General features: G+C 53.1%; 3 protein-coding genes across 3 annotated transcripts; 1 reads left to right on the top strand and 2 right to left on the bottom strand.

The window, feature by feature from the left end:
* Nucleotides 1-10258: 10258 nt before the first annotated feature.
* CDCA5 (cell division cycle associated 5) lies at nt 10259-15564 on the bottom strand. The gene is made up of 6 exons (XM_060157611.1): nt 15456-15564; nt 15143-15237; nt 14996-15061; nt 14874-14909; nt 12053-12490; nt 10259-11860 (listed from the first exon to the last, which is right to left on the bottom strand). Exons 1-6 carry the CDS (start codon nt 15499-15501, stop codon nt 11780-11782), a joined length of 762 nt encoding a protein of 253 aa, XP_060013594.1. The 5' UTR covers nt 15502-15564; the 3' UTR covers nt 10259-11779.
* A 155-nt stretch (nt 15565-15719) lies between these two features.
* On the top strand, nt 15720-21974 carry ZFPL1 (zinc finger protein like 1). The gene is made up of 8 exons (XM_060158715.1): nt 15720-15891; nt 16208-16317; nt 16628-16739; nt 17945-18138; nt 18231-18303; nt 18378-18524; nt 18774-18897; nt 19386-21974. The coding sequence occupies exons 2-8, from the start codon at nt 16216-16218 to the stop codon at nt 19570-19572; spliced, it is 939 nt and encodes a 312-aa protein (XP_060014698.1). The 5' UTR covers nt 15720-15891; nt 16208-16215; the 3' UTR covers nt 19573-21974.
* TMEM262 (transmembrane protein 262) lies at nt 19894-25475 on the bottom strand. Its single transcript, XM_060158716.1, has 4 exons — nt 25296-25475; nt 20276-20566; nt 20071-20170; nt 19894-19970 (listed from the first exon to the last, which is right to left on the bottom strand). Exons 2-4 carry the CDS (start codon nt 20447-20449, stop codon nt 19894-19896), a joined length of 351 nt encoding a protein of 116 aa, XP_060014699.1. The 5' UTR covers nt 20450-20566; nt 25296-25475.
* Between the last annotated feature and the right edge of the window lie 60 nt (nt 25476-25535).

Below are 25535 nucleotides of genomic sequence, written 5' to 3'. Positions count from 1 at the left end.
CGGCTCGCTGCAGGCAAGGGGAGCCGGGTGAGCAACGCTGGGAAAATGTGTCCTCTCTCCCCACCCACGAGTAGGTGGAGGCCCGGGTACCTGGAGCAGTGCCCTGTCTTGGGCGGCCTGGGCTCCCTCCTGGGTGGCCTTCCCTTCCTCCAGGATGGCCTTCTCTCCCTTCAGGATGGCCTTTGCTTCCTCCTTCAGGCTCTCATACAAGGAGTTGGGCTGGAACAAAGGGTTGCAGGGTAGCTGACGCCAGGCAGGACTGCCAGCCACGTGCCCGCACGGGAGCTGGGCTGGGAGGCAGGGAGGAGGCACAGCAAAAGAAGGGGGTCCTGGGCTGAGGTCTCACCAGGTCTTGCAGCTTCTCCCCCAGCGCCAGGTTGTCTGCTTGGATAGTGCTCAGAGACTCCCGAAGCCTAGGGTTGAAAGCGAGACCCCCGTCAGGCCCCAGACTCTTGTCCTAGGCAGTGCCCCACACCCACAAAACACAGCTCTTGTATGAGCTGCGTGGCCCGTCACAGCCAGGAGCCCAGGGTTTCACCAGCAGCCGCGTCTCACTCTGGCAAAGCTACAGGCAGGGAGGGAATTGTTCTCCCCATGTGACTTGCAGCAGGGGACCCAGACAAAGACGAATTGTGCTTTTCCTCTTCTCCAGCGAGGGAAAACCAGGCTGCTTCATCGCATATGCTAGGCTGGAAAGCCTCTAAGGCAGCCTCGGGCTAGCTGCCCATCCCTCTGAGCAGCAGTGGGGGCAGTGGCAGGGCTCTGTGTGGAACTAGCCCTGCCTGAGCGTGCAGGCCAGCTGTGTATGAATAAAAGCGCTGACCACTCAGATCCATGGCTCTGGGAGCCACATGCAGCCCTGGGGAAAGGACTGTCACACTCCCCCCACCCCAAGACCTCTGTCTCCAGGTGGAGATCGGACCCTGGCATTGCCACTGACAGGCAAGCGGCCATGGGACTCTGCAGACCTGCAGACTCTGCAGACCTCCAGAGCCAGACATCCAGAGAACAGACCCCCACCCCCACCCCCCGCCTTCTCCACAGACCAAACTACCCCTCAAGTCCTTGGATAATTAAAGATGGCGGTCTTGGGACTTCCCTGGTGGTCCAGTGGTTAAGAACCCACCTGCCAATGCAGGGAACACAGGTTCGATCCCTGGTCCGGGAAGATCCCACATGCTGTGGAGCAACTAAGCCTGTGTGCCACAACTACTGAGCCTGCGCTCTAGAGCCCACGAGCCACAACTACTGAGCCCGCGTGCTGCAACTACTGAAGCCCACTTGCCTAGAGCCTGTGCTCCGCAACGAAGAGTAGCCCCTGCTCGCTGCAACTAGAGAAAGCCCGCGTGCAGCAATGAAGACCCAACACAGCCATAAATAAATAAATATATTAATTAATTAATTTAAAAAACCCAATCAATACCTATTAAAACAAAAAAGAGAGATGGCCGTCCCTTACAGGTAGCTTCATAGACTGCCCAGTAACCAGGCATATAGGCACATTGATGGGAAAGAGCTGTGGCCCCCACTCCCATGGGGCAGGTCCTGCTCACATACAAGGACACTGATGCTTGGGAGGGAAGGGACCTATTGGCCAGCAAGGGGGTCACCCAGAGTAGAACAGAGAGAAGGCAAGGGAAGGAAGAGGGCCAAGTGAAGGTGCCAACCCACAGCTGTCAAGCTCCAGGCCCTGACCTCCATCGGGCAAGGCCCTGTCACCCTCCTGTCCCCACCTGCCTCCGCCCAGCTCACCTCACGCAAACATTCTGCAAACAGCTCATTTCCTTGGAGGTCCGCTGGGGGCCCCAGTCTTCCTTATCCAGGAACTGGCACTCCTGGATCTCCAGGTCCCTGGGTGGGTGCATAATGAGGGCTGGACCAGAATCTGGAGGCTGGGGAGGGTGGGGTGGGCAGAGAGGGGAACCAAGCCCGAGGCCCCGGCCTCTTCAGTCCTGTCTGGGCCACACCCCCTGAACCCCACCCCAGGCTGAGTCCCGGCCCAGGTCTGAATGCTGATGGCGGGGGAGCAGTACACTGTGCCCGCCTCCCCCCGCAGCCTCACGCACGTTCGCACGGCCTCACTCTGCAGGGTCTTTGGTGGACTCTGCTGTGCTCAGGAGCGTAAACAGGAACGTGACGGTGGCTTCCTGTTGCAGGCCCAGCTTCTGCTCTGAAGAATCTGAAGAAGGTGGCTTTGGCAGAGAGGGTGCCCTGGTGACTGAAGTGGCATGAGGCTGGCAGCCCAAGAACCGGGGTCCTCCCACACCCAACAGCAAGACAGTGGAGTGCAATGGCTGGGTGTTCAGATCTCCATCCAGGCAGGAGGAGAATTTCTCTAGCCCTCCTGCCACCCCGGCCCTCTGCCTTGGGAGGTCCTGTCACCTCTGTGCCCTGCTCCCTGGAGACCTGAGTGTCTTCTGGCTGCTGCTCCCCAGGAGGCTGCAGCAGCGGCTTCTCCTTGGGCTTGGAGTGGGCTCTTTGTCCACCCGTGGGAGACTGAGGGAGACGGAAACTTGGTTGGTGAGATATGCCCACCATCCCGCTGGCCTCCCCTTTCCAGCCTCCCCTGGTTTTCTTGGGGCGGCCTCCAGCCTCGAGAACCTCCACCACCAGCTCTGTCCAGTAAACCAGATCCCTCAAAGTTTGGGTTGCTAGATTTAGCAAGTAAAAATAGGACACCCAGTGAAATGTGAATTTCAGAATAAATAGTGAGTCATATTTTTCAAGCATAAGTATATCCCAAATATTGCACAGACCATACTTATACTTTAAAAAGTATTTGTTTTCCATCTGAAATTAAAATTTCACTGGGGTGTCCTGTGTTGTGTTTTCTTTCTTTCTTATTTTTGTTTTTTGTCACACCGTGCAGCTTGTGGGATCTTATTTCCCTGACCAGGGACTGAACCCAGGCCCTTGGCAGTGAAAGCGTCCAGTCCTAACCACTGGACCACCAGGGAATTCCCTGGGGTGTCCTGTGTCTTATCTGGCAACCCTACTAAAGCTACATGTTGACAGTATTTTGTAAAAATGAATTTCTGCAAATGCAAGGTGTCAGGGTAGGGGGTGGGGGATAGAATGGCACTGTTTAAAGGGATCCTATAGAAGCTTATAGGAAAGTGGAGACTCCCTCCCATTCTTGCTGTAGAAATCATCTATCAGTTGGGCATTGAGAAGCAAATAGTGTGGCATTCAAGACCCTGAACTATGGACACTCTTGTTTGTAACCCACTTACTATTCCACCGTCCTTGAACAAGCCTCTGCTCAGACTTGGCCAGGAGCTTCCCTTCCCAACACCACCCCAAATGTCCCCACCACCGTGCTCTCACTCACACTGTTCCCCCCCTCCCGTTCCCTCCCGCCTTGGTAATCTGAACCTGGTCCACTCTTTTCTCTGCTGAGCAAAGACGGCACCTCCCCCGGGACCCCCTTAGATCCGTGGTGGAGCCGGAGCTGCGCTGAGCCTGAGGATGCTTCTGTCTCTATGAGGTGGTGTAAGATGTCCCACCAAGCAGGCCTGAAATAGCAGCTTCTCCCCAAGTCACAGAAAGCCTTAAGTCAACAAATGGACTCGTCATCATTTTTCGCTCTCCAATTTTTCAGAATCTTGTACGCTTGCTGGCCAAAAGGTGAAGGACAATCCAACTGGAGAACAAATGGTGACCTCAGACGCATCTTTCTTTACACTGAGCTCCACCTGGGCTTCGGAAAGGCCTGTGGGTTGTGGCAGGAATTCTATGCCATGTGCTCTCTGCATTACATCGAACCTTTCCAGATGGCGCCTGAAATACCACAGTCCTGTGCATGTGATGTAAACAGAATCTCATTGGCTGGCAGTGCCCGCAGAGGGCCTGTTACCCTGGGGACTCGCTGTGCCTCAGGGTAGACCGATTCTTGGAAGCAGGGAGCTCCGCCACCGGGTTTGATCTGTCCCAAAGGGATGCCGGCAATGTACAAGATCTGCAAAACTAGCCAGACCCTTGCCCTGGTAACTTTGCTTTGGAAACTAGGCCTAAAGAAACAACTCCAAAGGAAATAAAAATAATTCACATGGAGGTCCACGGTAGCCGATTTACACCATGAAGAAAAACTGGAACCTGCCTAAAGGGCCCAAATATAAGAAAAGGTAAGTAAACGATGACTTATGAACATGATAGAACACAATCCACTCTGAAGTTAATGGTCCCCAGTAAACACTGGTCGACCAACCACTGTCTGTGGGACAAGCCTCGGGCTGGGCCCTGAGAACACACTGATAGATGACTGTGACCCGGTTCTGCCCAGGAGAAGCCCCCAGGGATGAAGGGGTGGCCCAGGCTCCCAGGTGACCACAGGGCAAGGACATGTGCCATCCAGAGGCCTGTACAGAAAACCTTGACCAAGACAGGAGGGAGCCACTGGGCTTAGGAGCACCAGAAAGTCTCCACCGAGGGGTGCTGCTTGCTCTACGAGTCAAGTCAGCCAGAGAAGGAAGAAGGGCAAGCCAGAAGAGGGAATGGTTTGGGTGCGACGGTGCCAACAGGCATGGTGCGTCCAGGCGTGGGGTGCTCCCGCTAGCTCCCAGGGTGAGCAGGCCTGGGCTGTGGCCCCCAGGTGACAAGGAGGCATGGGAGGCCTTTGAGTGTTTGTCTGTGTGGGTTGTTTGGGCCGTAGCTGAGAGGATGGATGGGAGGAGGAGACCCTGGGGGCAGAAGCCCAGGGCCTTGGGAGTGAAGGAGAGGGGCACGCACAACTGCTGCCCATGACAAGTGTCTACACTGTGTTAATACCAGGGAAGGCGAGCATGGTCTGTACGTGCTACGTACCAATGCACCACACAGGGTTGCCAAATAAAATACAGGATGCCTGGTTAAATCTGAGCGCCACATAAACAGTGAGATTTGTTCTAGTATGATCATGTCCCAAACATTGCATGGCATGCACTTGTACTGCAAAATTACTCCTTGTTTATCGGATTTGGGACATGCTTATGCTAAACAAAAATTCATCGTTTATCTGACATTCAAATTTAACCAGGCATCCTGTATATTTTTATTTGTTACATCTGGCAACTCTAACACCATGCCCACATATTGGTACCCATCAGAGGAAACTGGGAGGCATGAACAGCTTCCTGGTTATCAGTTAGTAACCAGGAAGGATTGGAGAGGTGGATGACTGGAGATCTAGGTGTGTATCTGAACAATTAGCGATACAGGAAGTTGTAATAAGATAGGGAGTCGAGGGTCACTAGTTCTTTGACTTCCCTCGGTGCCCCCACCGGCCTTCAGCCTGGCTAACAGCTGACTGTACGCAAGCTCTCTCCCCACAGTCCGTGGAGCTCTTCCCCAGAGAATGCCTGGGGTTCCCTTGGTGCCCCCTCAGGGTCCCACTGGCCAAGCTTAGACAGGTGCTTAATTCAGATTTAGAGAGAAGACAGCTCAGAGCTGAAAATCCATAAACCCGGGTTCAAGTCCTGCTCTGCCGTTCAAAGGTGGGGCAGCCCCAGGCACTAGGCTCAATTTCCTAGCCTCTAAAATGGGTATTCAACTCCACAAATATTTACAGAGCCCTGATTTTATTCAAGGCCTTGCTCTGAATGTGGGGAGGTTACAAAAAGGAATTTCCTCCTTTAGGGAGTTAGTCATGGACTGAGTACAAGAATACTAGCAGTCAGTTATTACACTCTATCAGGTGCTGTGCATGTGACCATCAGCCTGGAAAACAATCCCCAGAGCAATTCTGTAATAGAGGTAGAATTAGCCCCACTTGGGACTTCCCTGGTGGCGTAGCGGTTAAGAATCCGCCCGTCAATGCAGGGGACACGGGTTTGATCCCTTGTCCAGGAAGATCCCACATGCTGCGGAGCAACTAAGCCCATGCGCCACAACTACTGAGCCCACGCGCCACAACTACTGAAGCCCACACGCCTAGGGCCCGTGCTCTGCAACAAGAGAAGCCACTGCAATGAGAAGCCCGCGCACCACAACAAAGACCCAATGCAGCCAAAAATAAAGAAAGAAAGAAAGAATTAGCCCCACTTTTCATAAGAGAAAAGTGAGGCTTGAAGAAGCTAAGTGACTTGCCTATAGTCTCAGAAGAGTCAAAGCCAGGGTTCAGACCCAGGGCTACCCGGGCCTCCACCTGATGGCTGTCAGAGAGTTTGACAACTTGCCAGCCAGGAGATGGAAATACATGAGGGGAAGGCAGCCTGCTTGAAGCCTGTATGTTGGGAGGACCACCCGGGCCTTGGGCCAAGGCCTCACCTGAAGGTTGGTGGTTGCAGGGGCTCAGGACTCAGGCTGAGGAGGCGAGGGCTGTGGTTCGGGTAGGGAGCTGTCCTGTGGAAGAGGGAGGGTGCAGTCCACTCCCAGGGCCGTGGGAGTCAGTGTGAGCCCTGGGGCTGGAGCCAGGATTCATGCTGGGGGAGGCAGAAGCCCCATGCCTGAGTGCAGGCCACCCAGGGGCCACTGCTCCTGACTCCACCTGCACCTCTCTCTCCTCCAGGGCACCCAGAAGCTCTCAGCCCCTAGCTCCTACAGGAGCTGCTGTGGACCAGGCTGGAGGGAAACCACCACCCCTATTCATCCATGATGCGCCCGGATGCTGGGGGGACAGAGACAAATACGATTCTGCCTCCACGCTCGGAGCTAAGACTACTGTGTAAATATGTGTGCCCCACAAACAGACTCGAGCTTACAGGAGCTGTGAGAGAGGTCCGGGAGTCAGAAAGGAGGGAGTGGTCAGGTCTCCCTGAAAACAACTACTGTCCACCAAGTACGTATCACGTACTAAGCACTTTACCTGTATCATCTCCTCTCTCACCTAAACCCCATGGGGTGGGGAAAGGTATCCCCCGCTTTTCCAAAGTTCACTTTATGCCAGTCACTTTTACAAAAGACCTAACATTAGCACCTGTTTTTGCTAATTGAAAGAAATCTGAAGACAATTTTCATTTTTAGGGAAAAAGCGAAAATAGCTTCCAGCATCAGTTTTGCCGTGTGCCGGTAGAGGCAGCTCACACCCCGAGCAGTCAGCGTGGCCCCGCCAAGCGCCTCCACCGGGAACTGCACCTTACATCTCAGCATTGTGAGCGTCTGTGCTTTAACCGCGATTTATGCTGTGTACCCGTTAGCAAGCGGTTGTGACCTAAGGTAAATTGCGTCTTTGCTTACGCCATTTCGGCTTACAAAAGGTTCACAGGAATGCTCTACTTTCAGATAGTGGGGAAACCTGTACTATTATTGTTCTCATTTTACAGATAAGGAAACTGAGGCACAGAGAAATTAATTAACTTGCCTGGGGTCTCACATCTAGAAACTGGCAGCGCCAGGATCCAAAGTCCATTGAACTCCGGAATCTGTGCTGTTACCCACCATGCCGTTGCTGCAGAAGGGACAGGCAGGTAGGAAAGACTGAGCAGAGGTGACGCTTGAGCCAAAGCCAAACCTAATCAAGTCAGAACTCAGCAGGTGAGACAGCACTGGGAAGACTAGGTGAGGCAGAGGGCAGTCTGAGCAAAGGCTGGGAGGGAGGACCTTGCAGCAGCTCAGGGTCTGCACCGGTTCTGTGGGCCTCAGACTGGAGATGTGGCCACCAGCCTCACCCTGGAGTCCTCATGAGCCCTGCCAAGCAGTCTGGAGCAACAGGGCTCTGGGTTGCAAACAAGAGAAAACAACATTGGTTAATTTGAGCAAAAAAGGACTTTATTGGAAGGATACTAGGGAGTCGCGGAACTCATAGAACAGACTCAAAGGGCAGGAAGTATGGGATGCTGGCTGCCAGGACCACGTGAGGACCCTGCCACAGGAGCCAACGGTAGTGTTCTGCCATCTCCACACTGGACGGCGGAGGCCCAGGGCTGCCGCTGGACACGTGAGGCCACCACCTCGCTAAATCCTCAATTATCTTTCCCTCTCTTCCTGGTCCTCGTTCCAGGTCCTCATGCAAAATCTGATTGGCTGAGTTCAGGTGAGATGCCTATGTCCTGGTTGCTGGGATCACGGGGAGCAAGTGTCTGGCCTCTTCATGCCCATGGAGGGAAGTGGTGTCTTGCAGTCAGCGCATTTGTAGAGGTTGAGACTGGGCAGCCAAAACCCAATAACCATCCATTACACGACTGCACGGACAATGGGAAGTCGCCAAAGGGTTTTTTTTTTTTTTATTGTGGCACAGTACATAAAATTTACCATTTTAAGCATTTTAAGTGTACAGTTCAGTAGCATTAAGCATACTCGCATTGCTGTGCAACCATCACCAGCATCCATCTCCAGAACTTTTTCATCTTCCCAAAGTGGAACTCCGTCCCTGTTAAACAAGAACTCCCCATTCCCCCCGCCCCAGTCCCTGGCGCCTACCATCCTACTGTCTGTCTTGATGCATTTGACTGTTTCAGGTATCTCATACAAATGGAGTCATACAATATTTGTCCTTTTGTGTCTCATTTCACTTAGCATGTCTTCAAGGTTCATCCATGTTGTAGCATGTGGCAGAACATCATTCCTTTTGAAGGCTGAATATTCTATTGTACTTCTATATTGCATTTTGTTTATCCATTCATCCATTGATGGATATTTGTGTTATTTCCACCTTTTGGCAATTGTAAATAATGCTGCTATGAACATGGGTGTACAAATATCTTAAGACCCTGCTTCCAATTCTTTTGGGTATCGTACCCAGAAAGGAATTGTATCAAAGGGTTTTAAGCAGGGGAGAAACAGCATATTTTTGTCTCCTAGAAAACTCATTCTGGCCGCAGTGTGGACAGTTTGTAGAGGTGAGAGTAAAGGGAAGAAGACCCACTAGGCCAGAGCAACTGTCCAGTGGCCATGGGGATGGAGGGATGTTGAGGGTGGGGCTGATGGGATGGGGTAAAGGAGAGGGTAGAGCTGCAGAGGACCCCCAGTTTCCTGGCTTGTGCAACTTGGGCCAGCTGGTGGTGTTGCTAACATCAGGGGGAGCACAGGAAAAGGCAAGCTGGTGGATGAGCTGAATTTGCGATGACTTCTGAGTTGAGATACAATTTTTTTTTTTTTTAACATCTTTTGAGATACAGTTTTAGAAGACAGGTCTAGATTCCAGTTTGAAGCCCAGGAGGGAGGTATGGTTTGGAGATAGACTAGAAAGCCTTGAGCAAGGAGGCAGCCCAGAGAGAGCAAGCAGATCGGAAAGAGGGTCCAGGACTGGACCTGGGTGTCCTGATATTTCAGGGGAATCCAAGAAAGAGGGGCCAGCAGTGCCAGGGCCCCAAGAAGGTGTTCTCGGCTAAGGCTACAGAGGCCCGAGTCTTTAGCACTGGGCATTAGGCGGTCACTGGTTACTTCTGCCCAAGCAGTAAATGGAGTGATGAGGGCACCCAAAGTAAATGAAACAGAAGCAGAAAGCAGTTTTTGAACATTTTTCAAGGAGCTTAACCTTGAAAGGCATAACAGTAGCTGAAGACAGATGCTGGACAAAACTTTCTGGTTAGGATTAGGGTGGTTGTTTTTAACAATAAAATGAACATAAGCTTGTTTAAGGCTAGTAGGAGAAAGAGGAACACGGTCTCAGAGATGAGGGAACTGGATCAAAAGCCAAAATGCAAAGCTTGGCCTTGAAAAGAGGAGCCTGCTCTCCTCTGGGTAAGGGAAGGAGGTAGAAGTGGGGAGGTTTAGGGAGAATTAAAGAATTTAAAGGCCTTAATTTGTTCTAAGGACTAGGAGGCAAGGACAAGTGTAGGAAGGATGAGGGGAAGGACAGTGGTTGTGACACCTGCATCAAGGTGCACGTATGTCCCTGGGCCTCCTCTGGCCGAGTGCCATAATTCCTGGGAATCGCACCTTTGACTAGCTCCCCAGGGGGTTCTGCACCCACTGCTGTAGAGCACCCAGGTTGGACCAGTTGTGAGGAACTGGCTCCTTCACAGGAGTCTGTCAGGAAGAGGGGGCGGGGAATAAGAGCTGGACTCAGGCACTAAGCGAAGCTCTTAGCAGCCTCACCGCAGACGACTTCTTTCCTCCTGGGACAGGAGGGTACAGGGCTCCCCTTCTTAGAGGAGTGGGTGAGTGACTGGACAGAAAAAACAGACCTGGGGGTGGGGTGGGGGTGGGAGTGATCTACCACAGGCTACTGGAGGTCAGGCTGGCAGCCCCCCATACAAAGGGACAACCCTGGTGACACAGTCCAAAGAAGGCATGGCTTCCTGGGTCCCACACCTTCAGCTCTGCCTTTGACACAACAAAGAAACAGTCTATGAACAGGCAGAAACTCTTGAATTGTTTTCTTTAAAAAACAAACCCCAGTTTTTCCTTAAACTCCATTCTTAGTTTTTCAGGGACAAAGAGAAGTTTGCAATCATGACATCAACTCAACATCATTTGGCTACTCCCGATTCTGCAGGACTAAGACATTTCCCAGGAGTTGTCCCGCCAGCCAGCGAGGACACTTGCAAAGAGTTTAACTAGCACCCACCAGGCCCGTGCCATTTCAGGGACCCTAACCAAGCAAGCACTCATCTTCCCTGATATTCTCTGCTATCCACTAGCCTCTCCACACTCCTCTTATCCCCTACTTCCATGAACCTGTAAACATCAAAAGGCACAGAGGCCTGGGCTATGGAGGAAGTTGTGGTTGGGCAGCCTTTGAAAGCTCACCTTTTAACAATATTGAGAAAAGAGAAACAGGGGCTAGGGGAGTGGGGATCCCCAGAGACAATGAGATGACCCCACCCTCCCCCTAGTTCAAGTCCTAGCACCTACCTCAGGCAGTGTCCTCCTGTGAGAGGACACTAAGGAAGCTGAAAGTTAAAACTGCTATCAACCCTGGCCCCTTTCTGGCACGTGAGAAAAGCTTCCTAGAACTTTACGAAATGCTAATGTCACCAGGACCATTCAACCCCTAAGTTCTTCTTCTAGAGCTAAGTAGACGCTGAACACTTTGTTTTGTAAAAAACAGGTATGAGTGATAAGAGGGGGGGCCTCCTGCCATGGGCCCCTTCCTGCCCTCTGCAGTTATCCGTCCATATGCCCTGAGCCTCAGGTTCTGGGGGGTCTGGAGACACCTTCCCTCCCCAAGCGGCCACTGCTCCATCAACCTGCATTTAACCGAACATCTGAGCCACAGCACACAGAACTATAAAACACAGCTTCTGTGCAGCATTTATAGTCTGAGACCCAACCAAGGCTTCCCTCCCTCCTTCAAAACTTAAGACTATAGGCTGAATATTCTGCTTCTTCCTCACAGACAGAATTGTCTCCAATCCATGGCGACAGTCCTCCCGGACCATCTACAGAATCTAAGAGGAAACCCAAGCCTCGTTACCTAGATGCACTCATGGCTGGGAACCAAGCCTCAGCAGAGGCAACTCAGTAGAGAAAGCCCGAGGCTGGCTGTGGCCCTCGGCATCCAGCTCTGGTGGGGCTGCCGCAGAGCGGCCACATTTCCCCACAAGAGCAGAGGTGCTCTCTCTCACCCCCAGCCCCCAGCCCTTTAACCTCTTCTGGCTGGGCCAGTGATTCCTACTCCCTAGTCTGAGGCCCGACTGGAAACAGGCTGGGATACTCTGGGACGTAGTGGGGAAAGGATGGTAGGTGACTGACTACAGGCAGGACACCAGTGCGGGGCTGGGCCAGGCGGGCCCCGTTTCCTCAAGCTGAAACGGCCGCTGCCGCTGTGCCAGCCCTGAGGACAGGCCTCATGTGCAGCAACAGCGCGTGCACAGGTAACGAGACCAGGGGAGGGGACCCCAAGTGTCTTCTCCACAGGGAGAGGGGACTATGTACAGGGGGAAGAGGGGAGTCTGGCCAGGGACAGCCCCACTTCATCTCATTCAACCAGGAGATCAAACTGCTCAGCAGCTTCAAACTCAGCATTCATGGCCGCGGCCCACTCATCCAGCTCCGATTTCTGGGGGAAGAGAAATGGGGGGCAGGTGAGTGGAGAAGCGGGCACATTGGCTGGAGCATTTCCACCCATACCCTGCAGGCGCCGCCTTTCTCCCGTGACAGCCAGGGCCGAGCCCCGGCCCTGCACGTGTCCCGGTGCGTCTCCCCGTGTGTCTGGCATGACGGCAGAGGAAGGCCCCTGCCCCTCACTCACCAAGATCTCCGGCACCTTCCTCTTCTTTCGTTTCTCTTTCACGGCCGGGGGAGAGATTCCAGGGAGAGTTGTGTCTGGGGCCCAGGGCTTCACAGGGACCCTGGGGACCTCAGTTAGCTTTGAACCCACCACAGGCGAGACTCCAGCCAAGTCTTCTGTGGCCAGCAGCCCCTCAAAGCCAGAGCAGGACCAGCGACCCGGGGTGGAGGTAGAGGCCGAGCCAGGAGTCTCCAGGCGGCTGTAGGATCGCCTGACTTTCTTGGACATTTCCAAGTCTCTGGCGTCCAGGTCTCCTTCCCTGGAGTCGGACTCAACATTCAGGGAGCACAGCGCAGGAGTGGAGGCGGAGGTGACCCGGACACTGCGTGTCGGGAAGACGTCCTCCCGAGTAGGCTCCTTGCTAGGAGGGTTGTTTTCTTTCTCCAAAAAAACAGCGATCTGTACCAGGACAGAAGAGAGAACGCCTCCCTGTTACTTGGCTGTGTTACTTACTTCAAGAAAGGCGCAAGGAGATTTAGGGCAGAAAGAAAGACCCACAGGACCTAAAATGTCCATCCAGTCAATAAGTCCTTACTGGCCATCTGCCAGGCACTGGGAGTAGAGCAGGGAATAAAACCGAGAAGACCCGTCTCCACAGTGCTGCCACTCTGGTGGGGAAAATAGAGAATAGGGAGAATCACGTCGTATGTTAAGCACTTTGGAAAAAAACAACAGGACTGAGCATACTGGGTGGGGGAAGGGTTTGGAATTTTAAGTAGGTGTAGGTCAGTGTAGGCCTCACTGAGGTAGCACTGGAGCTATGACTTGAAGGAGATGAGGGAGTAAGTCATCTGGAGGAGAAATGTTCTAGGCAGAGAGAACAGAAGGTGCAAAAGTCCTGAGGTGAACGGGTACCAGTCAGGGTCAAGGAACAATAAGGCTAGCGTGGCTGAAGTGAGAGGGAGCGAGGCGAGGAACTGAGCATGGGGTTCGAGAGGTAATGGGGGTGTTATAGGGCATTTTGCAGGCCACTGTAAGGGGAGACCCATGGAGCCCCTTGCTCCGAGACCCAGGGAGCCATGGCAAAGTTCTGAACAGGAAAGCACTTAATCTGACATGTGTATTAAGAGGTTCACACACTGGCTTCTCATAATTCCAGTCTCAGCTGAAGTGCTGCCTCCTCAGGGAGGCGGTCCCTTACCGTGGAACGGAGCAGCCCCTCCTCACCTTTGCTAGTCACCCTCTGTCACAATGACCTCTTTCCTGAACAGTGAGCATCACTATCTGATTGTGGCTGTTCGCTGGGTGACTGTAACGCCAACTAGAATGTGCGCGTCACACGTGAGCATCTTCATCTGTCTCGCTGACCTTGCCTGTGCCCAACACCTTCAGCAGAGCCCTGCGTGGAGCCGGTGTTCCATAAATAATCACTGAGTTAACTTTCACAAAACTTGACACTGAGCTTTGTGCCAACCAAGACAAGGCGAGAAACAAGACAAATTTAGGGCCCTTGTGGTTTAATAGAATTATATTGGTTATCAAGAGAGACATTTCCTGGCTACAGATTCTGGGGAATCTGCCCCATAAGTCTTAGTAAAAGGGATACTGAACAAAATGGGAGTCACCCAGACGACTTCTTCTTCAATCCCTACAGCCAAGCAGTCATCGAAGTCCTTGTGCATTTTTTGTTCAATATCTCATGAATCTATCATTCAACCAACAAGAAAGAGTGGCCACCATAGGGGAGACAGAAGTCCCTGCCCCTAAGACAACAAACATGCAAACAAAATACTCTCGGCTATTCATAAGGCCTATGGAGAAATGTATCAGGCAGGCTTCGGGGAGGCAGTGCCCTTTGAGCTGAGTCCTATGTGATGTGGTGGTCACGCGGTGAGCCAGGGGAAGAAGCAGCACTCTGCCTTTACCTAACTTCAGGCTCCCACCATCTCACTTCGGGATTCCTTTCATGCCCGCCCACCTGGTCTGGGGGTCACCAGAAGGCTTTCTGCAATCCATTCTCCACCCAGACCCTAAAGAGATCTTTCTAAAATACCCAAGCCTGCCTCAGTCACTACCTTAAGACTCTCCAAAGCTGCCCACAGAACAAAGGATGAAGTCGAAGCTCATCCTCATGCCTCATCAGGATCTGCTCTGGCTTGGCACGCTCCCTCCCCTGACAAGGTCTGGGGCAGACACATCAAAGCTGCTGTTCCCCAAACCTCATGCTTTTCCTTGTGGACTCCAGGCATCTGCAAACACAGCTTCCTTTGCCTAGAACACTCCTAACTTGTCTTCAAAGACTCAGTTTAAACACTTCTTCTGTGAAACATTCCCTGAGCTACCTGGTCTGGGTTAGGTGCCTTTACAGCATCTAGTACTTTCTTTATTGCAGTCCTCAGCACACTATGTTATCACTTATTTGTCTTTCTCCCCACTTGACTGTAAGCCCCGTGAGCCACTCAAAGGCAGTTAGTATTTCTCATTCATTATATCTTCAGGTAGAGAGCTCCTTTTAATGAGACATCCTTAACAATAACTTCTGCTAAAACAGTTAAGGACATTATACTACACTGAGAACAATAGACGAGGAAGAAGAAAGTAGTTAAGACACAGCTCAACTTTTAAAGGAAAATGGTAGAGAATACAGGGCATCAATAGCTAAACGCACCAAGTGTACAGGAAGTAAGCAAGACTGGCGATACACATAGGTGTCCAAAGGCAAACTGTTTCAAAATACAGCAAATAGCTCCCTGGGCAGACGTGAGCAGCCATTATATTCCGCCTCAGCTCTAGACTGTCTGTCCTGGATTTCCCTTAACTAAGAAAATGAAAATGAACTTACCCGGGGGCTCCTTCGAGGCGAATGAACAGACGGGATCTGTGGAGACAACACTAGTTGATCACATCAACACTAGTTGATCCCACTTCTGGCTCCCCACCTACAACCCCTCTCTCTGTCCTCACCTCTACAGTATGGGCCACGATCTTCTTCAAGACGATGGGCTTTCTGACGGGAGTCGCCTGGGGTGCCTGGAGAAGAGGGGTGAACTTGAGCTCTACATTAGCCCAGGGGCCTCCGGGGCAGGAGGAACTGAGGAACCCGGGGCTCACCTTAGGCCAGATTTCCGGGAGGATGCTTGGGAGATCAGAGCCTGATTTCCGCTGGGACCTCCGCAGAGACTGAGTGGAAGTTGGGGCGCTGGGCCCTGGAAAGAGACAAATTTAGCAGGTAGGGGAGGACTCTAGACCTCAGAGTCTAGAGAGAACAGGAGCTGAAGAGAGCGAGAGTTCCCAAACAGGCCCTTTGGGGGCGCCTTCTCGGGAGGGGGACGAGCCTCCTAGGGCGGTGGGGGGAGGGCCTTCCTCACGGAACTGCGTCCCACAAACTGCTCAGCCCCATCTCTCCCGCGCGCCCTCCGCTCACCGGAGCACTGGGCGGCCCCTCCGGACCGGGTTCGCCTCTGGGACATGTCTAGCCTTGGTCTCGAGCTCTACTGCCGCAGCCGCCGCAGCCACCGCCGCCAGGGCTCGCGCCAACCCGAAGGGCAAACGTTCGAATTACCCGCCTTACCCGGGAGGAAGTGGAAGTGACGTAAAGCGGGAGGGCCGCCGACCTCTGCTCACCCCTTTTCCACCCGCCTCCACGTCTAGCGTCTGCAGGGGCGGGGCCAGAGGCGAGCTGGTGTCATCAGCGCGCGCCGCACCCGGAAGAGACGTGGCAGTGGAGGGATAATCGGAGGGTTCTGAGCTGGAGGGAGCCGAGCGAGAACTCGGCTGAGTGCTGTCTGACCTTCCGCACCTCGGACCGGCGCTCGCGCCCTGGGGACGAGTGCCGCAGCCGATTCGTAACACACAGTGGGGTCTGTGGGGAAGGTGGGGGCGGGGCTTGGAGGGGGTGGGGCTCGGGAGGGGCCCCTAGGGGCGGGGCCGGTGGTATCGGAGAGACTGATGGAGGGCCTGGCCAGGTTTGGGATGCGGGAGGCATCTGGGGTCTCCGGAGGTGGGATTTATGCAGGGGGCGTGGCCGGAATGGAGAGGGACGGTGGGCAAGAGTTTGGGGTTGGGGCGAGTACGAGAGGTGTCTAGGGCAGGTAAGAGTGGAAACAACTGGGCTGGTGAGTGCGTTGTGGCGGCCACCAGAACCTGGTTCCCTGCCAACTCAGACCCCTTCCTCAGGGTCGACTATGGGGCTTTGCAAGTGCCCCAAGAGGAAGGTGACCAACCTATTCTGCTTCGAACACCGGGTCAACGTCTGCGAGCACTGCCTGGTAGCCAATCACGCCAAGGTGGGTGTTCAGAGGAACGGCTGAGCAGGGCACTAGGTGGGCAGGCAGTATTGACTTCCTCCAAATCCATGAAGGGCCTGGCCCTAGAATGGAAGCACCACAAGGACAAGGACTTAGTTTATTTTGTTCACTGTTGTATCCCCAGTGCTTAAGTCAGAGTATGGCACACTGTGTGTGCTCAATAAATGTTTATTGATTGGTCGAACAGAAGTATCCATCTCCTCTGTGATGAGAAAAAGAGGCATCTGGGCTTTGGGGAGATGGGCTGTGGAGTTCTTGCTCCAGTTGTGACCTCTTTCTCCCACTTCAGTGCATCGTCCAGTCCTACCTGCAGTGGCTCCAAGATAGCGATTACAACCCCAATTGCCGCCTCTGCAACATACCCCTGGCCTCCCGGGAGACGACCCGCCTGGTCTGTTATGGTGAGGCCTGGGCACCTTATGGGGGGATCAGGACAGGCCCAGCGTGACCAGTTTCCAGGCACTCCCCAAGCAGCAGGACAGTGACCTCTCAAGTCTGGGATGCTGGAGCCCCAGGTTCTGGTCCAGCTAGGTTACTTACCTGCTGTGTGAGCTCAGGCAAGTCATTTCCCCTTAAGAGGCCTTAGTGTTTTTCCCTAAAAATTAAAGCTTCTAGCTTCTTCCCTGCCAATCTCTAGGGTTGAGCGAGAGCCAGTCAAACTTGTGGGTGTGGTTGTAGCTGTGAGCAGTAGCTGGCCATACCAGCAGTGAGCTGAAAGCATGGGGCTTTCAGACATTCAGGATCCATTTCTGATTCCAAGATTAAACAGAGAGGAACTGCATTCCTCACAGTAATGTCAGCTAAAGGAAGTCAGCAGGGGCATGTGTCATGACCTTGACCTGACTCTGGTGTAAGAGCCTTCGCTCCACTTTTTGAAGGAACTAGTGTAAAAGAGTGTGCTCCATGTATGTGTTTCTCACTGTGTGTTTATATGTGCATGAACTGAACGTGCATTGTGTCTTTACATAAGTGTTAGTGTATTCATTAGTACTATGGGTGAATGAATGGGTAACTGTTGTATGCGAACATATAAGCACAGGTGTGTTGTGGGGTTGCAGGAGAATTCCTAGGTGAGGGTGCGTAAGTGTTAGCAAACGTGAGTGTATAGATGTGTATGTGAGAGTTAGTCTGCCCGTATGTGTGGATGTAGGGGATGGCACCTGCGTTTGACATGTATATAAACACGTGTATATCTGTGCCCATGGATGTGTACACCCATACGTGTTCCTGTGTGTATGTCTAGTAACCTTTTCTGAAACTGTTCTTGATGAGCTGTTAGCCCAATGAGCTTGTGATGAGTGCGAGTCCAGAGAGGACTCATGGAAAGGGTAGGTGGCATCTTCTTCCCACCCACCCCCACCCCCTAGTGGGCTGGGAAATTTGGTAGCATCTGCCTTAACTTAGTCAGATAGTGGTGGCCAGGAAGGCCAAAGTCTTAGGGAATACTGAGGAAGTGGACCTGGGGTGAGGATGGGCAAGAGAAGGCCCTGGGCTTACACTTAATGTGTGCATGTATCTCTGCAGCAGGCTGGGGGCTCTTGCTGGGCTAGGGGTCCTAAGTGTCTGCTTCTTCATGTCTTTCCTCCACTACTTCATGGGCCCTCAGATCTCTTCCACTGGGCCTGCCTCAATGAACGAGCTGCCCAGCTACCCCAAAACACAGCACCTGCTGGCTACCAGTGCCCCAGCTGCAGTGGCCCCATCTTCCCTCCAACCAACCTGGCCGGCCCCGTGGCCTCCGCACTGAGAGAGAAACTGGCCACAGTCAACTGGGCCCGGGCAGGACTGGGTCTTCCTCTGGTGAGAGCCTGTATCCCCTGGGTCCCACCTGGGCCAGGTGGGTGGGTGGGGACAGCACTGGGCAGGCTGGTGACATCTGTTCTTTCCTCCAGATTGACGAGGTGGTGAGCCCAGAGCCTGAGCCCCTCAACACTTCCGACTTCTCTGACTGGTCCAGCTTTAATGGTAAGTGGTGGTCTCCACCTGCTGTTGGGGCCCTTGCCTCCCTGCTCTGCTGACAGCTCTCTTCCTGCCCACAGCCAGTGGTAGCCCCAAACAAGAGGAGACAGCCAGCGCTTCTGCTGCCCCAGCCTTCTACAGCCAAGTCCCCCGGCCCCCTGCTTCCCCGAGCCGACCCGAGCAGCACATGGTGATCCACATGGGCAATCCCGAGCCTCTGACTCACGGTGAGCCGGGGAACTGTCCAGGCCAGAGGAGGATAGAATGGGAGTGGGGTGCTTTGCGTGGAGGGAGCTCGGGGGTCTGGACACCCACCCACAGGGACCCTTCCTCACTGCATCACAGACGTTACCTCCCCACAATTCCGAGATGCTGTTAGGCTGAGAAGGGCCGGGATCTCCTGCCCTCCCCTCTCCCCACCCCGCTATGGGCCAGTTTTCCTGAGCCTGTGGATGCCGGTGGCTCTGCCCCTGCAGCCTCAGCCCCAAGGAAGGTGTATGACACGCGGGATGATGACCGGGCACCAGGCCTCCATGGGGATTGTGATGATGACAAGTACCGTCGCCGGCCTGCCCTGGGCTGGCTGGCCCAGCTGCTCAGGTACATGGGGTCAGGTGGGGCAGGATGCCAGGAAGGGGGAGGAGGGGAAGTGAGAGCCAGAGACCCTGGCAGGGCGATTTCATGACAAAAGGGGCTTGTTCTGGGTAATAACGGGACCTGGTATAGGGGCTGTGCACCGAAGCCTGGGCTTGGGTCTGCCCCCCTCTGGGTGTTTCCTTGCGTGCTACGTATGAGGTTCGGACTCGGGCTCTTTGAGGCCCCTTCCTGCTCTGACACCCCCCAATCTTTGTGACTCTCCTTATGCCCGACACATTCCAGTTTCAGAACACAGTTGTTGCCTCAGCTGGTTTGAGCTGCACAGTCAGCCTGGTAGTGGGCAGGCGCAGGGATGACCACCCTTGAGGAAACCAGGCTCAGGGATGGTGGTGCTGGGGCCGGAAGACGAGCGTCATGGCTGGGGCTCCTCTCCCGGCTGCAGGGGCCGCCAGGGACTGGAGGCCTGACCTGACTTCCCCTCATCCCCCCAGGAGCCGGGCTGGGTCTCGTAAGCGGCCGCTGACCCTGCTCCAGCGGGCAGGGCTGCTGCTGCTCCTGGGGCTGCTGGGCTTCCTGGCCCTCCTTGCGCTCATGTCTCGCCTGGGCCGGGCTGCGGCTGACAGCGATCCCAACCTGGACCCGCTCATGAACCCTCACATCCGTGTGGGTCCCTCCTGAGCCCCTGCTTATGGCTGGGCCAGCCTAGGAGCTGGGGGCCTGAGGGTGGGTAGAGGGGGAGGTCCAGGGGCCCTTCTCTGCTCCTCTTCCTCAAGCCTGAGACACTAAGATCCCAGGCCCAAAGCCAAGTCCACCAGAGTGGCTGCAGGCTAGGCCTGGGGTTCCTGCAGATCAAACATTTGTCTTGATCTTCTCCTCCTGGGTCTCCAGCTTTCCCCCTCCCTCCCCCAAAGGAGCTGACAGGTGGAAATAAATTACAGACTTTATTAAAACACCCGAAGCAGCCTTTTCCTTCCCCCTTCTCAGCCTGGGCCCCAAGCCTCAGTGGTTCTCTTCCCGGTACTCTATGGCCAGAAACTCCAGGGACAGGCGGTTGAAGAACATGGCTCCGTTGAGCACTGGGCAGAGGAGAGAGCCCCCATCAGCCTTGCCTGCCCCCTCCTTGCTGCATCTCAGGGTTCCAGAGCTCCCCCCTCCCGCTGCGTACACCCTACTCACTCAGGACGGTCAGGGAAAAGCATCGACGAAACTTGTCATGTGTCATCTCAGCGTAGAGTGACCCCATGGCGGCCCAGCAGATGCCGATCACCTGGGAGAACTGTAGGCCCCATCCCGTGGGAGAGTGGCCCCCTGACACACAGGGGGGTTTCCATCAGCCCCTGGGCCTCCTCTGACCAGCCCTTGAGCCCCTGCCCTGGCCTACCATCAGGACAACTGTGTAGCGGAAGCTCATGCGGTCATAGTGGTGGGTGATACAGAAGTTGTGCACGTCGCTGGCGAAGATGGTCAGGTGTACGAAGAAGAGCATCAGAGCAGCCATGGTGAGAATCATGCCTTGTGGGAAGAAGAGCACGGCCACGCGGTCCCGCCACCGCATCCTGGCGGCAGCACAGACTCAAGGCAGCTGGTACAGCTTGAGCAAGCGGACACTGCCCAGGAGGAGCAGCCGACCCCTCCGGTTCTGGAGCGCACAGTCTGGAATAGCCGTAGGATTCTAGAATCAGGAGGACATAGAGAACAAGATTCTCGAGCACAGGCTGTTTCCAGCCAATACAGGAGTGTTTCATGGGTGGCCAGGGCAGCTCTGAACTGTGGAGGGGGGCTGGGCTAAAGGTACAGAGCAGCGGGGCCCTACCGTGTTGAGGGAGGGACAGTGTACCTCACCATCCCAGCCCACACACTTTGTGCTCTTGGGCAAATCTTTTCACTAAGTCCTCAACAGTTCCACGCAGGAGGTAGTGTGGGCACATTCTGCAGATGAAGAACTGGGGCTCAGAAAAGCGAAGGGGGGACTTCCTTGGTGGCACAGTGGTTAAGAATCCACCTGCCAATGCAGGGGACACAGATTCGAGCCCTGGTCCGGGGAGATCCCGCATGCCATGGAACAACTAATCCTGTGTGCCACAGCTGCTGAGCCTGCAAGCCACAGCTATTGAAGCGCACATGCCTAGAGCCCATGCTTCACAACAAGAGAAGCCACCGCAATGAGAAGCACACGCACCACAACGAAGAGTAGCCCCTGCTCGCCGCAACTAGAGAAAGCCCGCGCACAGCAACGAACACCCAACACAGCCAAAAAAAAAAAAAAAATGTGAAGGGGCATGTAGGTCCTCAGCAAGTCTTAGGCAGATGAGAGGTCAGGTGTAATCTCTACTAATGAGATCTCTCCAGTAGAACTGGAGGATGTAGCCAGGTGAGGGCAGGCCTGGGCTGGATCACAAACTCCAAGTATTTGTTCCAGCCCCTAATGGGGAGGAAGTAAGGGAAGGGACAACAGATTCTCCATAGCTGTCCCAGGACCTTCCCACATCCTCCCCAGGTGGGCCCTGGAGAGCAACTGGCTTTTCCATCTTCTCCCCAGATGTTCTTCCAACACATGATGCTGACCAGCTCTCCCCTCTGCTGCCTTCCAGCACTCAGCATCTTAACACTCATTGTCTCTACCATTCCAAGAGTCCCATGAGAAAGCTGGGACTGGTGGCACAAATCCTATTTTACACACAAGCCTGGGGCACAGAGAGGGATTGTCAGCTCAAGTTTTCGCAGCCAATGAGTGAGGGAATCAGTACTAAGACTAATATCCACTTCTACCTGAGGCTGTGGAATGGGCAGGGACAATTAGATGCCAAGAAAAAAACATTTCCTCTGTACGTGTGAGAGGTGAGAACTCCAGGACTGTCAACAAAATAAGTCAGAAAACTGGCCAGAAATGGTGTGGAGGGACATGCAAACTCCCAGGAACTAAAGTATTGTAGAAGAAGAGTTGATGTTGAACTTGGCCAGCCCCATTGCCTCCTGCCTGACTGTCTGCCCCAGAAGTCAGGTCCCAGGTCAGGTCAGGTCAAGACCAGAAGTCTCCTGCCTGGAAGCAGTAAGGTTAAATAAAGCCTGACACCACCATCCATTATTGCTGCCCAGTGTCATTAATCACAAGAGACCCTCAGACCCCCATCTTAACACATTGAAGGGGTGATGCCCGATGCCCAGCTGTGTTCACACCATTGAAACAATTGTTTGCACTTTAGTTCTCATTTGAATACAAACGAATGTTTTTATGTTAGGACTTCTACCTCAATGTCATTAAAAAAAAAAATTACCCCCAGGAGCTTCCCTGGTGGCGCAGTGGTTGAGAGTCCACCTGCCGATGCAGGGAACACGGGTTCGTGCCCCGGTCCGGGAGGATCCCACATGCCGCGGAGCGGCTGGGCCAGTGAGCCATGGCCGCTGAGCCTGCGCGTCCGGAGCCTGTGCTCCGCAATGGGAGAGGCCACAACAGTGAGAGGCCCGCATAACGCAAAAAAAAATAATAATAAATAATTACCCCCATAGTGTATGAATATGTTCTTGTAAAAGATTTGCATCATACACAGGCATACAGAGGAGAATGTACCAGTCTCCCCCCTCCACCCTCACACCTACAGAGGTAACCCCTTCAACAGTTCGGTGAGTGGGCATCTTTTGAGTTCCTTCTTTTTAAAAAAATTTTTTAAAAATTATTATTATTATAATTTTTGTGTTTTTTTGCGGTATGCGTGCCTCTCACTGTTGTGGCCTCTCCCGTTGCGGAACACAGGCTCCGGACGTGCAGACCCAGCGGCCATGGCTCACGGGCCCAGCCGCTCCGCGGCATGTGGGATCTTCCCGGACCGGGGCACGAACCCGTGTCCCCTGCATCGGCAGGTGGACTCTCAACCACTGCGCCACCAGGGAAGCCCTATTATTATTATTTTTAATTTATTTGTTTATTTTTGGCTGCGTTGGATCTTCGTTGCTGAGCGCGGGCTTTCTCTAGCTGCCGCGGGGGCTACTCGTTGCGGTGCGCGGGCTTCTCATTGCTGTGGCTTCTCTTGTTGCGGAGCATGAGCTCCAGGCACATGGGCTTCAGTAGTTGTGGCTCGCGGGCTCTAGAGCGCAGGCTCAGTAGCTGTGGCACACGGGCTTAGTTGCTCCGCGGCATGTGGGATCTTCCTGTACCAGGACTTGAGCCCGTGTCCCCTGCATTGACAGGCGGATTCTTAACCACTGTGCCACCAGGAAGCCCTGAGTCCCTTCTTGATGTTAACTTCATACACCTACGTGTACATCTACATGCATAATTTAAAAAACAAAATCACACCATATGTACTGTCAAAGTATAATTTTCAGAAAATTAAAAATATGATCTCTAAATAAAGAATAAACATGTAACTAAGATGTCTTAATTCATTGGTGAAGGGTTCCCCCTCAGTAAGGTAGGAATGCATCTTGAGGAGCTGGATATGGATAGGCATTTAAAGAGAAATATTAGAACATGATTACTAGGTTAGATACAAAATTGGCTGGTGTCCTACAGGGCAAACAAACCAAATTTTGAGGTTATTTTTCCATTGGATATAGATGTTTTGCATCTCTTTGGGACAATATCTAAATAGCAAGATCAAACAAATGTACACTCCTATAGGTAATTAAATAATCCTTGGGTGGGCTTGTGAAACAATGCCCCAGTATGATATTGGAAGGTCATGCTACCGTCTGTATTCCAAATTTTGGATAATTTTTCTTAACAGTATTCTGCAACTTTTTTTTGAAGTTTATAGATTTCTTGGAGTAGATCTACATCTTTCTACTCTTTTTAAAGGCTATATTTATTCAGGCTGCGCTGGGGCTTAGTTGTGGTGGGATCTTTGTTGCAGCATGTTTAGTTTCGGCACGTGGGATCTTTAGTTGTGGCATGCGGACTTCTTAGTTGCAGCATGAGAACTCTTAGTTGCAGCAGGCATGTGGGATCTAGTTCCCTGACCAAGGATCGAACCCGGGCCCCCTGCATTGGGAGCGCAGAGTCCCACCCACTGGACCAACCAGGGAAGCCCCTAAATCTTTATACTCTTTTCTTCATTTTTCTTAAGATTATAGCTTGATAAGCTTAAATCTTCATGTATATTTTTATACAGCCTCTGAGTATCCCATAGAGTCAGGGGTCAGCAAACTTCTGTGAAAAACAAGATAGTAAATGTTACAGGTTTTGCCAGCCATACGTCTCTGTTGCAATGACTCAACTCTGCTGTTGCAGTTAAAAGTAGGCATAGGGCTTCCCTGGTGGTGCAGTGGTTAAGAATCTGCCTGCCAATGCAGGGGACGTGTTTGAGCCCTGGTCTGGGAAGATCCCACATGCCGCGGAGCAACTACGCCCGTGTGCCACAACTACTGAGTGTGCACTCTAGAGCCCGCAAGCTGCAACTACTGAGCCCGCGTGCCACAACTACTGGAGCCTGTGTGCCACAACTACGGGAGCCCGCGTGCCACAACTACTGAAGCCTGCATGCCTAGAGCCCGTGCTCCACAACAAAAGAAGCCACCGCAATGAGAAGCCCGCGCACCACAATGAAGAGTAGCCCCCACTCGCTGTAACTAGAGAAAGCCCGCGCGCAGCAACAAAGACCCAAGGCAGCCAAAAATAAATAAATTAAAAAACCAAAAGCAGGCATAGATAATAATGCATGGGCATGGATGTGTTCCCATGGACACTGAAATATGAATTTCATATGATTTTCACATCATGAAATGCCGTTTTTTTTTCAACCATTTAAAAATGAAAATAAAAAAAGCTTACAGGCCATATGAAAACAGGTGGTGGGCTGTGTTTGGCTGGCAGGACCCCTGCCAAAGAATAAAGTGGTTTCCATTCCATCCCTGGCCCCCCCAGCCCATCATATGTAATGTTTCAAGGACCACACTGACACAGTCTTTTTCTCCTTTTCATCCATTCAAACTCGGCGTGTCTCAGTTTGAACTGCAAGTCTTTCCCTATCTTCAGCTCTTCACCTGGGTGAACAGCTGTACCTTTGTCCCAATCGGAAACCTGAGAATTATCCTCAACATCTCCACCTAACCCCTCCGTCAGCACATCCCATCAGTCACTTAAGATGTGCCAACTGTGTCTTCTAAGCGGCGTATAATAGGAGTTCTCAAGTTCAGGTGCACCAGAACTGCTTGACTTAAAAAAAATAAGCTAGGTCTGAGGGGAGCCCAGAGTCTTTGCAACACGCCACAAGTAATTCTGAAGGCAATTCTGATGCACGTCAGAGGACCAGGCCTTGAGAAACACTGCGCTAGAGGCACTGTGCAGCACTGTACATGCATTTAATCCTCGCAGCCCCCTTGTGAAATATGTACCCCAATATTAGGAATGGGGGAAACTGAGCTGCTACCCCCGTAACAAGGCAGTGGCAGGATGCCAGACATACCCTCTCTGGCTCCACGGCCCGCGCTCCGTCCACTGCATCTAGGGACATATTCCGCAGCCCCTGTCTGCGGGGGTGCAGGGTTGGAAGCCACGACTCGTCCTCCTTCTGGGAGGACAGCGACTCGACCAGTTCCACAAAATCCTTCCTGCAAAGTTGGGGGAACCCAGGGCTCTGGCGGAACCTCTTCGCTCGGGGAGGAAAGGTGCGGGGGAACTCCAGTCTCGAAGGACCCAGGGCTGC

The sequence above is a fragment of the Lagenorhynchus albirostris genome, chromosome 9 (assembly GCF_949774975.1).
Source record: "Lagenorhynchus albirostris chromosome 9, mLagAlb1.1, whole genome shotgun sequence".
NCBI lineage: Eukaryota > Metazoa > Chordata > Mammalia > Artiodactyla > Delphinidae > Lagenorhynchus > Lagenorhynchus albirostris.
The sequence above is the reverse complement of the archived record's forward strand: the minus strand, read 5'-3'. Positions and strand labels throughout refer to the sequence as shown.